Source organism: Pristis pectinata, chromosome 8 (genome assembly GCF_009764475.1).
Source record: "Pristis pectinata isolate sPriPec2 chromosome 8, sPriPec2.1.pri, whole genome shotgun sequence".
NCBI classification, from domain to species: Eukaryota; Metazoa; Chordata; class Chondrichthyes; order Rhinopristiformes; family Pristidae; genus Pristis; species Pristis pectinata.
This window is the reverse complement of record NC_067412.1, coordinates 87257632-87271237: the sequence shown is the minus strand read 5'-3', so window position 1 is coordinate 87271237 and position 13606 is coordinate 87257632. Positions and strand designations below refer to the sequence as shown.

The following is a 13606-nucleotide window of genomic DNA, read 5'->3' as shown; positions in this document are numbered from 1 at the left end:
AATGCATCCAATATTTTGCAGTGTTCAGCTAAGCTTTCTCCCCTTACAGTTCTTTCAGGCAGTGAATTCCATAACCCCACCAGGTGGGGGGGAAAGTCATTTCACCTAACTGCCAATCCTTTAATTAATCACTTTAAATCTATGACCTCTAGTTAGACTGCTTAGTGGAGGAAAACAGGTCCCTCACAATTTTACACATCTCAGTTGAATCTCCCGTTATCTTCTTTTGTTCCAAAGTAACAACCCCAACCTGCTCAATCTTTTCACACAGTTAAAATCTACCAGGCCTGGCAACAATGTCATGAATTCCTATACACCGGTGCAGACATGTGCATGAAATTCCTGTCAATGAACTAACAGCTATTTCATAAGTTCTGGCAAGACAGTCCCATTCTGACATTCTACACCTCAATCAATAAATGAAAGGAACGAGTATGTCAACTTTAACAACTTTAATCTCCTGCCCTAATTTCAGCCATTTGCAGACATGCACTCCAAAAGGCCTTATATTCCTTCTCATTTTGTAGCATCCTAGTACTAATTGTGCATTTCCTTGTCTCATTTGCCCTCCATAAATGCAGTAACCCAGAACGAATCTGCCATATGTAATTCCATATACCCTTTTCCTCACCACCTGACCATTCAACTGAAATCTTCCTGGTCCACCAGGTCCCTGACCATCAACCACAATGGACAACATCTGTTTTACCTAAAATCTTCTTAAACATGCACCAACATTTAAATCTAGTTCCTTGATAGTTAAATCACGAAAACAATATAGATTGCTTTTTAAAATTAAGCCAATTTTGGATCCAACTTCCTACATCCTTTTTGATCTGCCATTTTGAACCTTGTCAAAAACCTTGTTAAAATCTGTGTAGGCTACATCAAATGCACTTCTTGTTAACTACTCAAAAATTTAATTAGAAGTGACTTTTGAAATCTGGTGTAAAAAAATCATTTACAACAGTGCTCAGAAACACGAATGTATGTTAAGTATGTTCTTAATAATCATTAACTGCAAATAAACAGGAAAAAAATAATCACTGAACAAAAGCAAATCTGTCTGCACAAGGCCACTGAATGTCAGACTAATTGGGAAAATCAACCTCTTACATTCTCCCAAGAAGAGTTAGCTCAACCTTCAATAAACAGCACAAAAACTGTTTAATATCCACACAATTTCTCTCTCTCACAGAAAACAAGGAAAAATATTCATTTTGTTAGATTGCCCACCTGGTGTACCAAACAGGTTATTATCCCTCATCAGCCTGTATTCCTCTTCACTCAAGTTATTGACAAAATGATAGAAGGCTTCCTCGCGATCGAGGCGGTCCAACTGATGCCTGCGCTGATCTTCATTAGTAGAATGAGTGTCAGCCTGCTCATTTCCTCCACCATCTTCATTAGCAGCATTTTCCATACTGAGATTAAACAGATTTTACCTAGAGAAAATGGTGTGAAAACAGGGTTGTAATGTATTTTTTTAATACATTGAGCCCAGTGCTATCAATTTCATGTTCCTTTTAGTACTCCAAGTGACTTTAAAAACACAAAATTATCTTTAAAAAGTATTGGCAATGTAGTGGTAGCATTCTCAAACCAGAGGTTAAGTATAATCTAGGTTGCTATATTGGTTTGAATTACCACTGTTGGACATTGAATAAAGCCTTTTTTGAAAAACAAAGAGACTTTGTGCTCTCTTAAATGGTTTTAAAAAAAGGTCCCACTGCACCTGGAGAGTTCTCACTTTGTCTAGGCCATATTTAACCTTTAACCAAAATATCTAATCATATATCTATTGCTCCCAGTGGAAGCCTTCGGCACAATTGGCTAATGGATTTGCTCATAATACCAGAGTACTTCAAAATTATTCAATTGATATTGATACTTCGAGATGTTGTAATGCAGCAAAGGTAATAAGATTGAAGTTTCCAGAATTTTGACACAGAGCATCGTTTATAAGCTTAGATTTCAGTATCAAACCCTATTTCTAACGTTGAAATGCCAGTGTTGCCATTTTATCCCCAATAACTGGAATGCAGAACAAAATCTTAATTTAGCCTGTCACTAATGCACTGTGGAAATGGACAATGTCTGAACTGATGAGAATTACTGCAGGACCTTTTACTCCACCTCAGTCTGGTGTCAAAACAGAGTTCTACTGCTGAATTCAGGCTGCATTTGTATTACCACATCAGCGATATGCAAAAATATGAAAATACCTGTTTAAAAAGGACAGTTAGCAAGTATTTAAAATGGCAAATGGAGTGATGGCTTTTTTTGTGAGATGAACAGCACAGATTGTAAAAGGTCTTGCTTAGGCTTCAGTGAAAGCACAGGGAGTACTGCTTGGTTTATTTTGGCAAGGATATAATTGTCTTACAGGCAGCGCAGAGAAAGATCATCAGATCAATTCTAGAATGAACAAGAAGCCTTATGAGGAATGATTGAGTAGATAGGGCCTATACTCTCAGAAATGTATTAAAATAAGAGATAATTTCATTGAAACAACAGTTCTGGGGGGATTTGATAGACTCAGGACAGGCAGATACCATTTTAAGGTTGCAGAATGAACTTCTCTCAAATAAATTTTGGAATTCTCTGCCCTAAAGTGTTGTGGATGCCGAGTTATTAAGTATACTAAGCCCAAAAGATCTTATTTGTAGATCCAATTCCCTCCACTGTGGGCATCCTATACCAAAAGTACCAAGTTTTTTTGCAATACAAAATATCCTAAGTTACTTTAAGAGCACACAGATCAAATTGGTATCTACACCAAAGGAGAAGCTATTAGAAGGGGTGGAAAACAAAGCTAGGATAATCCTAAAAGAATAAATTGGGTGGAAAGATTTCACAAGGGGAATTCAGACGGTGGGCTGGAAGCATGGTGTGGTATAGAGAAGGAGCTTGCTTGCTGCAGGATTGAGATGCTGCTTTGCAGAGTTCACTGTCGCAAAGAGGTCTAACAACATGAATAGTTAGCAAGCCTGCAATGTCAACACTATTTTGCTGCTACTTAAATCTGAACAGTTCTCAAAACAATTAGTTTCTGTGAATTTCCAATTTGATTTTCAATTAAGCAAAATTTATGCAAAGTTAGACTAACAGAATTATGCAAATGCTAGTTAAAGATCCAAATGCAAGGTTTAACATCAACTTTCCCAGTTCCAAGAAGTTCCAATATTAATACTATAATAAACAATTATGCTTTATTCAAACAGATTTACTGCTATACCATACAACGGTATCACACCCAAATGTGGATTCAAACTTCACACTCCGCAGCAAAGCAAAACAAAACAACATGGTAGGTGCAAGTCTTGACAAATTTCCCACTAAAAACACTCGACTGATTAAATGTGAATCAGATTCCACACATTTAATAAATTTATTCTGAAGATATCATTTAGGTATTTCAAAACCATTACTGACTTTTTTTGACACTACATGAGCCCATCTAAAGGAGAAAGATAATTTAATTAATAGAGCACAACTTTTTCCAAAGGAGCAGTAGCCAGGTCACCCTTAAAAACTGATACAAAATGCTGGTAATTTCATTAAAGTTCTGGTAAGCATTAATCTCAAATGGCATGAGATTGACCTATTAAATCAGAATCCACGACCTCAAATTGTACCATCAGCACCCAAGAGGCAGGAAGAATAAGCCACACTTCAAACCTGCTCCATTTGATTGTTCAATCAAATCCAGAAAAATTTCTGTAACAATCTGCTTTCTTACCTTGTCATTCAATTCCTTAACTGACCAAAAATCTATCTTGGTCTTAAATAAGTTCAGCCACTGAGAATTCCCTACTTCCTAGAGTGAAAAATTCTGAAGGATCAAGACGATTCCATGGAACATAGAAAAGGAAGTCTTGATAAAAAATGATGAATGCCTACCAAATGTCAAAATTCATCAATGTTGTTGTATGGGGAAGAGAAATCAGATTTCCATAACTGCATTTAATCATTTAATGTACAAATGCACATAGACAGTAGGTTAAGCTTGTATGTCACAAAGATAGAGGAAGAACCTCTTCCATTCAAAATATATTATCCGGAAAATATTTTACTCCCTCCTTCCTAAAGACATTAAAATAGGTGTTTATAAAAGCAAGGGATTAACAGGCAAAGGATTAACCAACCTCCTATTGTTTCAAATATATCAGATCACATACCTCAATTTTTACATGGTAATCTGAAATTATCAATTAATACCTGCTGAAACTCATGCCGGTGAGAAATTTGACCGAGACATTCCACACACATTCATAGTATTTTGCAAATGAAAAAATGATTTTCTATTCAAATAATAGAGCATGGAATTTCACCTAGGACTTTAACGCCACAGTCAAAACTAAAAATTTGACTTGATCCTTAAATATTTCAAAACAAGGAACTTAAAATTGGAAAAAATTTCATTTAATTTATATATCAATTTTTACCTCAATCCTATATACATGTTCCAATCTCTACTTAACTATGTTAAACATTTAAAAAAAAGACAAATTAAAAATGCTTTCCCTTCTTGGTATCCTGTCAATGAGAATTGTTTAGATACATTGATTGCATCACACCAGCTGAATGCCAGGAATCTTAGAAATGCCACTTGACTGCAACTGATGTCAAAATAAAGGGAAGTTCTTACCACAGCAACCCTGAGGAAGCTTTAAAGGACAGTGATGAGTATCACTGCCGATAATTTCTAGGCACACATCAATACCAGCCTACATGTGTACAACCTCTGAAATTCCTGTGCTACTCTGATGTCATCAAGTATGTCCAAGGCTGAGATGGGTAGACATTTGGATGCTAAGGGAACCAGTAGGAAAGTGCCTAAAATTAGTCACAATACTGCTAAATAGTGGAGCAGGCACCACCATTCAGGCAGTTAAATATATTAAGTTACTGCCTTAATCTCCATATTGGACTTTATTATTTTCTATGCAACCTCAAAGCATCATCAGGTTATTAAGTGAACTTAGCTGGCCAACTGTGAGCTCAGCTACTGTGACCTGTTTGGTTCAATTATTGACTACAAAATCAAAGGTGCAGAATTAATTCACCAAACTCATCATCTCTGAAGCAACTCTACTTACCTCACCAGCTTATGGTTATTGCTTAGATCAAACTGATTTCTTAAAAGATGTGTATAAAAGAGCTTATGAAAGCATTGACAGTCATGAACATGCACCATGATCATAGTGCACTGAAACATAACCTTGTTCTACCATTTTTCGTATCAAATGTTTCAAACTATTATCCACGATTTTTCTACTGTAAACTTCCATTTTGCTAGCAACACCAGTCATTTTGGTAATATTTTAGCAAAAAAGTACACAAAGAATATATAAAAGCTCATAAATGTACCAAATAACTAGCACATCAAGAAAAACAAATGTGGGAAATGCTAACATCAAAATCTAGGAAGGCAAAGGACATTTTGGATCAAAAAAACAGAAAACTTTAGAAACACTCAGATGGCCAGGCGGCCTGTGTGAAGAGGAAAAAAAAGTTAATGTTTCAGACCATAGACCCTTCATCAGAACTTGGAAAGAGAAAAAAAGAGGAAGCTTTAAATTGCAGTGAAGATGGGGGAAGGGATGTGTGATGGGTTCAGGTCAGCGTTACTGCAGGGATGAAATGTTAATGGACGTAGTCAGACAACATGCGATATGTTGCAAATAGTGGGTTAGGATATGCTAATGACTGATGGGAAAACCATCATTACACCAAAACTGAGAGAAATTCGAAGATTTCATAACAGTTGTTGCCAGTGATTCAGAGTTCCTCTGCAGGCTCACTTTCTCTAGCATAATAAAGAGAAGGCAAGATTTGACAAGAATGAGGTATTTCTGAACAATCTTTGCACCCAAGTAACTTGAAAATCCCTGAAAATTTATGGTACAAGAGCCACCATGTCTGTGCAAGTCAAAAAAAAGAGCGACCGAATCTTATCCAGCCTTCCAGCACGTCATTTGTAATGCTGCAGGTCATGGCTGCTCAAATACACATCCAGTCACTCTTTAAACATGGCAAAACATTGTCTCCTCTCTGCTTTATGGCTTTGAGTTCCAAAACCCCAACACCCCCAACTAAAGCAAATTTTCCTCATTTCTCCTCTAAACCATCCACCAATGACTTGAAAGTTATGTCCCTGTTTTCTGACCCTACAGGTAAAAAATTCCTTACTATTTGTTCTTTCTAGAGCTTTATAATTTTATACTCCTTGATTGTTTCTTTTCTGCATCATGGAGAATGAATGAAACAAGTGCAGCCCATCCAATCTCTCCTTTCCTAAAATTTTCCAGTCCCAATATCCACGTAAACCTCCCATAAACACCCTCCTATACAATCACATCTTTCCTGCACAAGGTAACCAGAAATGTATACAATATTCAAGCAGTGGCCCAAAAAGCATTATGGACAATTCCAGCAAAATCTTCCTGCTCAGTTATGTCATGTTTTGTTGATGCTTCACAGTAGTTATCATGCAAAAAAATTTGACACTGGAGATATTAAGACAAATGCTAAAACAGGATTTTAAAACAGTAAAGGCAGTTAATATAACTAACACAAAGATTTCAGTTTTGGCAAGGAATAGTTCTGAAAAGTGTAGCAGTTTCCTGCCCTTTTCAATGAAGCATGTAAACAGATTTTCAATTATCTATATTTTTATACTTCGTAGAAGGATGAATAAAAATAACTTTGTGGGTTCCTCAATGGCAACTTTTCGATAATTTATCTCTCCAGCCAGAGAGAGTTAATTCAACATTGAAATGACCTGGTCACAGTCTCCTCAATCCTTAAGTTAAAAACTTCCAATAAAAAGCTAAATTATTTTCTTCCAATGCATCATAGGTCTTATGCTGCAAGACTAAAAGATGTGTGTTCAGATGGTCATGTGCATTCTTGTGCATGAATCACTGAAAGTTAATTTACAGGTACAACAAGTGATTAGGAAGACAAATGAGACAGCTCAAACGCCATCTATAAATTCGCCAATGACACCACTGTTGTCGGCAGAATTTCAGATGGCGATGAGGAGACATAAAGGAGCGAGACAGATCGACTAGATGAATGGTGATGCAACAACAACCTCACACTCAGCATCAGCAAGACCAAGGAATTGAAGACTAGGAAGGGGAAAATCGGGAGAACACACACCGGTCTTCATTGAGGGGTCAGCAGTGGAAAGGGTGAACAGCTTCAAGTTCCTGGGCGTCAACATCTCATAGAATCTATCTTGGGCTCAACACATTGATGCAATCACGAAGGCGGCACACCAGCGGCTCCACTTCATTAGGAGTTTGAGGAGATTTGGTATGTCACCAAAGACTTGCAAATTTCTACAGATGTACAGTGGAGAGCATTCTGACTGGTTGCATCACCGCCTGGTATGGAGGCTCCAATGTGTAGGATCGAAAGAGGCTGAAGAGGGTTGTAGATTCAGCCAGTTCCATCACGGGCACAACCCTCACCAGCAGCGAGGGCATCTTCAAGAAGTGGTGCCTCAAGACAGCAGCATCCATCATTAAGGACTCTCACCACCTGGGACATGACCTCTTCACGTTACTACCATCCTGGAGGAGGTAAAGGAGCCTGAAGACCCACACTCAATGTTTCAGGAACACCTTCTTCCCTTCTGCCATCAGATTTCTGAACGGTCCATGAACATTACCTCATTATTCTTCTTTTGCACTATTTATTTATTTTTGTAATTTACAGTAATTTTAATGTCTTTATGTCTTGCACTGTACTGCAGCTGCAAAACAACAAATTTCATGACATAAGCCAGTGATAATAAACCTGATTCTGATTTTGGCCTTAATGCCAGAGGATAAGAGTACAGGCAACTTGTTCCAATTATACAAGGCCCTGGTGGGAATGAATCTGGAATATTGTATACAGGTCTCATCTTTCTACCCAACGGAGGATATACGCAATAAAGGGAGATTGATTCCTGGCATGGAGGATATATCATAAGGAGAGATTAAGCATATTATGCCTATGCTCAAGTTTAGAACTATGCGGGACCATACATTTTGAAACATACAGAATTCTTGAGGTTTGACAGGATAGATGTGAGGATGATGTTTCCATTAGCTGGAGTTTCTAGAATCAGCCATCTCAAATCAAGGGGTTGGCCATTCAGGACAAAGATGTTAAGAAATGTCTTCACTTAGAGGGTTGTGAATCTTTGAAATTCTCTAACCACATGGCCTGCAAAGGCTAAGTCACTGAGTGTAGGCAAGATAAAGTTTGACAGATATTTAAATTTTAAGGGAAGTTAGAGATACAAGGTTACCCCTGGAAAGTGGTGTCAAGGTGAAAGATCAGCTGTGATTTTACTGAATGGCAGAGCAAGCTGAATAGTCTACGTCTGCCTCTATTCCTTATGTCCTCAAGTAACAACAGAAAGTTAATTATTGATTACAATATTTCAAATACTTTAAAGCAGGTAAAGCATACCAGATCCAGCAAAATATTAACAAAGGTGTGCATAGAAAGTCCAGGAAGCTATATTAAACTGAAACAACTCAGTCATGTGCTATTTATAGTACTGTATCTGGGCACAACAAGGATAATGAAGGCTTTAAACACAGTACAGAAGAAATGCCCCTGAATGGTTTCAGAGATGAGGGATTGCAGTTACATGGACATACTAAAATTGCTGAGATTGCTCTCTTTAGAGCTGAAAAATCCAATTTGATAAGTTAAGAAAACCATGAATGATTAGGTAAAATAAAGAGAACCTATACAGAATGGCTAAAGAGGACTCAGATTTAAGTGATTTGGTGAAAAACAGGAAGTGACAGAAAAAACTTAAATGGAGCACAGGTTAAAATTTACAACGTACTACCTTATTTGATGCTGTTAAGAGACTCAGCAAGGAATACTTGGGAGAGGAATTGCAGAAAAACAGGGGAGTGGGACTCAGTAGAATGTTCCTTAAATAAACTAGCTTCAACTCCTCAAGTCTTTGTGCTGTGTTATAATTCTAAGTAATCTTTGCCTGCATCAGCTCAAAATCAAGTGATTCTTTTAATGGTATTCCTAAAGTTTTTAATCAGCATCCTCTTACGGCTTGTTGATTCAACTTCAAAGGGCACTTGTTCAATATGTGCTCCATTAAATAGACTTGGGGAATCTCAGCCATTGTTTCTGGTTGGGAATTTATCTGAACTCCAGAAAACTTGGCACTTGCCTTCAAAGACAGGGATGTCATCAGAAAAACAGTCCTTCCTTGATAACAGCTAAAAAACATAATTTGGTGCATAAAGAGGGAGCTGACCTTGTATCTAACCCTTACCACAGATCATTATAAGTAATGTAATATTGCAGGAAGTGGTAAGTGTTCCTTTCCTCAGCATGGATGAATACTGTTTACAGGACAAAAATACAAGGAGTCCCTAGCAATAAGTGAAATACCAAAGACCAAAAGTGCAGTCAAATATCTAGTCAGTTTTGGATGTTGATTTGCCAATGGACACAAGTAGGATAGGAACACAGCTCTATTATAAGCCTGTTGAGGCAACCAGGATAGACAAACTACTCCAAACTGAAGGCCGGACAGAAAGGTGTAGGAAGTCAGATACACAGAAACTACACTAATATTTCAAATAGTTTGCTGGTGGCAGCCAAGAAATAACTCCCCCATTAACCTTATTTGATCAATTTTATCCTCCTCTGACAACCTTTTTCCGCCGCATCAGCTCCCACGATGAGGCTTTCCACTCCAGGACATCCAAGATGTCCAACTTCTTTTCTAACCAGGGCACAAATTTTGCCACAAATTTTCACCCTGCTCTCCAATTCACTTGGACTATCTCTGACACCTCTCTCTCCTTCCTCGATCTTTCCATCTCCATCTCAGGAGATTCCTTATCCACCGACATCTTCTACAAACCCACTGATGCCCACAGCCACCTCGATTACAGCTCCTCCCACCCTGTCTCTTGCAAGGACACGATCCCTTTTTCTCAATTTCTCCACCTCTGCTGCATCTGCTCCCATGATGAGGCTTTCCACTCCAGGACATCCGAGATGTCCAACTTCTCTTCTAACCAGGGCTTCCCCCCCAACTGTGAAAAACCCCTGCCGAACTTTTTCCATCTGCTTGAAACCTATAAAATAAGACCATATTTTAAAAATTCAAGATTCTTGGTTAATGACCTCTTTTACAGTTCACTCTGGTTATTAAAGGTGAGAAAAAAATCCTCTAAACTTATTTCACTTTCTTGATACATTTCCTTATTTTCATTTGGGTGTTCTTGTTTTTGTATTAAAAGCTAAAGCATAATAAAACATCAACTTGAAAGGACTTTCAAGAAAAAATGCAAAATGAGTAATCATGGACCCTGGACTCCATTTTGGCCCACTGAAGAATCAGTAAAAATCCCAGAGGTCATTGTACAGTCCACAAGTCAGTATCTTGATGTCCAAGTCTTTTAAGAAAATCCATATGGCATCCTACCAAATGAATCTATATTACATGAAAGACCATCGACCTAAAACGTTAACCATTTCACTTTCATCAGAAGCTGCCTGACATGAGCATTTCCAATATTTTGTTCATACTTTAGGTTTCCAGATCTGCAATATTTTGGTTTTCTATAACAGATAAAAATTTGCCCCATAAGTGCAGACTTTCAACATACAATATGGAAGACACTTGCTTAAATATATTAAGATAAATATGTCAATGAAATTATTGGAAGGAACAATTATTGTTAATATACTCCCTCAAAGAAAAAAAACGTAAAAGCTATTAGGCCAAGCTCTGCAGCTATTCACATGAATAATTATTCAGTATCTCTCCCTCCAAACCTGTCAGGCACAAATGTAGAGGACCAATAGATATGGGAGAAGGAAAATGGCAATAAAATATTGACAAAACAATAAAGGACACACACAGACAAAAAGCAAGATGCAAAATTCAAATATGTTAAGAATTTAAAGGTGACAAATAAAATTTGAATTCCTCCAAAACATATACACAAACTGCTCTACCATTCCCCTACTTACCAATCTTTTCCCTGATTAGGAACACCGTTTAGAAAGAAAAACAGTTCAATAAAATTGATGAACAATTCTAGACCGTATAGTTCAATTTGAAAATATTAAATCATTCTAATATGTAGTACTGCAATGCAGCTAATAAGTCAGCATAACGTTGTACCAAACTCAGTAAAAGGACAATGCAGCCCTGCTGCAATGTTTATCAAATATTCAATTTTAAGACGGAAAAAGTATACCCAGTTAATATGGAAACCTAACAAATCGCTTTAACGGCAGCCATTTGTTTCCAAGTCGTGAACATTCGTTCCAGCCACTAGATCAAAATACTGACCCACATAAATCCAGTTATGCAATCAGTTAAAAATCGTAATGTATTAACTTCTACAGTATTTCAATCGGAGCTGCTGCAACGAAATAGACAAAAGGGTCCAAAATAAAGCAGGGAGAACACCTTCCACCCCGCAGCCTTTCAACTCCAAACAAAATTTGTACGAAAACCCTCACCCGGCAGGAACTATCTGTTCATAATGGTCACAAGACAGGGGAACCTGTCGGTGAAACAGGGCAGAAATAGAGAAGAGGATACTACCTAGTCCTAATTATTTAATCAAAATTGACAATAAAAGAAATATTCCAATAATAAAAAACCCAGAGAAACAAAGACTGAAGTGATTAACTGCTCTTCGGGCGACACTTGGGGTTTTATATTAAATATGCTCCCCACTGGGGAAGGGGTCGGTTCAGAAGGTCTTTGCTATCTTTAGGAGAAGGAATCAAGGTCCCGCGAAGCCCAGGCCACCCCGTTACGCGGCCGCGGGTTAGATCGGCCCGGGGCAGCCTCGGCCTTCGGGGCCCTGATGCCTGGGACTCGCGTACAGCACCAGGCCGCACAGCCTGCGCCATTCCACCCCCCCCCTCCCCCAACGACACCGACACCAACTGCCGCCGAGTTGCGGGCCTTCCCCCTCCCCCCCGCCGGCCCGAGCCCCCGCGACGCCCGGCTCTCTCACCAGCTCCACTCCCGGCAAAGGCGTCGCGTTGAATCGAGGCCGCGCCGTTCACACCGCCACCACCATTGTTAGGCGGCGACAAACGGAAACGGGAAGTCACCTACCGGGTCTCTTCCCCATCCCTCCCCTCAAACCGTGCCCCCCATCCTTCACAACCGGCTGTCCCCGGTGAAAGGTTCCGGATGCCACTCAGCAACAGGCCAGAACAAAGGAAAACTATATTCTTTGTTAAATACAAAGCTTTAGCTTCTCCCAGATCATTTTATTAAACTTCATGCATCACAGCAGGTAGTTGCAGTTATGAGAAGTTTTCAGGTGGGCTTTACAATCTTGATCAGAGAAATAAGTTTCTGAACTTATTTACACAAATAATCATAGAGTCATACAGCACAGAAACGGGCCCTTTTGACCCACCTCGTCCATTGCCAACCATGATGCCAATCTACAGTAATCCCATTTGCCTGCATTAGGCTCATATTCCACTGCACCTTTCCTATGTTCCTGTCCAAGTGCCTTTTAAATATTGTAATTGTGTCTGCCTCTACAAACATTGTAATTGTGTCTGCCTCTGACATCTTGATCCAGATAACCACCACCTTCAGTGTGAACAACTTACCCCTCAGATCTCCTTTAAATTTCTCCTATCTCATCTTAAGCCTGTGCCCTAGACTCCCCTTCCCTGAGAAAAAGATTCTGATTATCTACCCTACCTATGCCCCTCATAATTTTACGAACATCTACAAGGTTACCTCTCAGCCTCCCGTGTTCCAGTGAGACTAAACCCAGCTTATCCAATCTCTCCTTATAACTACAGTCCTCCATTCCAAGCAGCATCGGAGTAAATCTCTAATGCACTCTTCCTAATGTTACCAAATTTCTAGTGTGGCAACCCAGAACTGTACACAGTAGTCTAAGTGTGGTCTAACCAATCTTATGTACACCTGCAACATGACATCACAACTCTCAACGCCTCAGCCTATGAAGACAAACATACCACATGCCCTTTCCACTACCCTAACCACCTATGCCACCAGTTTCAAGGAACTATGGACTTGCACCCAAATGTCTCTCTGTACATCAATGCTCCACTTACTCTCTATATATTACCATAATTTCACTTTCCAAAGTGCATTACTTCACACTTGTCTGTATTAAATTCCAACTGCCACCACTCTGCCCAACTTTCCAGCTGATTTATGTCCCACTGTATCCTTAGATAACCTTCTTTGCTATCTATGACTCCAGCAATTTTTGTGTATCTGCAAACTTACTAATCACACCACCCACATTCTCATCCAAGTCAGATATAAAGATCCCAGCATCAATCCCTGCAGAACCCCACTTGTTACAGATTTCCAGTCAGAGAAACACCCATCCATCACTACCCTCTACCTCCTATCACCACGCCAACTTTGGATCCAGTTTGTCTCCATGCCAAGGATCCCTTAACCTTCTCAGCCAGGAGAAGAAAGAAGCATATGTCAGGTAAAGGAAATTGGAATTGAATGACTCCTTTGAGGTTTATAGGGGATATTGGAGAGAACTTAAGAAAGAAATCAGGAGAGCAAAAA

At 39.0% G+C, this 13606-nt stretch overlaps 1 protein-coding gene across 1 annotated transcript in view; it reads right to left on the bottom strand.

The window, feature by feature from the left end:
• Window positions 1–12135, bottom strand: part of rlim (ring finger protein, LIM domain interacting) — a 31933-nt gene extending 19798 nt beyond the window's left edge. Inside the window, exons 1-2 of the mRNA XM_052022383.1 lie at window positions 12036–12135; window positions 1237–1445 (exon numbers count right to left, since the gene is read on the bottom strand). Coding sequence (XP_051878343.1) covers window positions 1237–1423 — 187 coding nt within the window. The 5' untranslated portion in view covers window positions 1424–1445; window positions 12036–12135. The remainder of the gene's footprint in view (window positions 1–1236; window positions 1446–12035) is intronic.
• Window positions 12136–13606: the final 1471 nt, after the last annotated feature.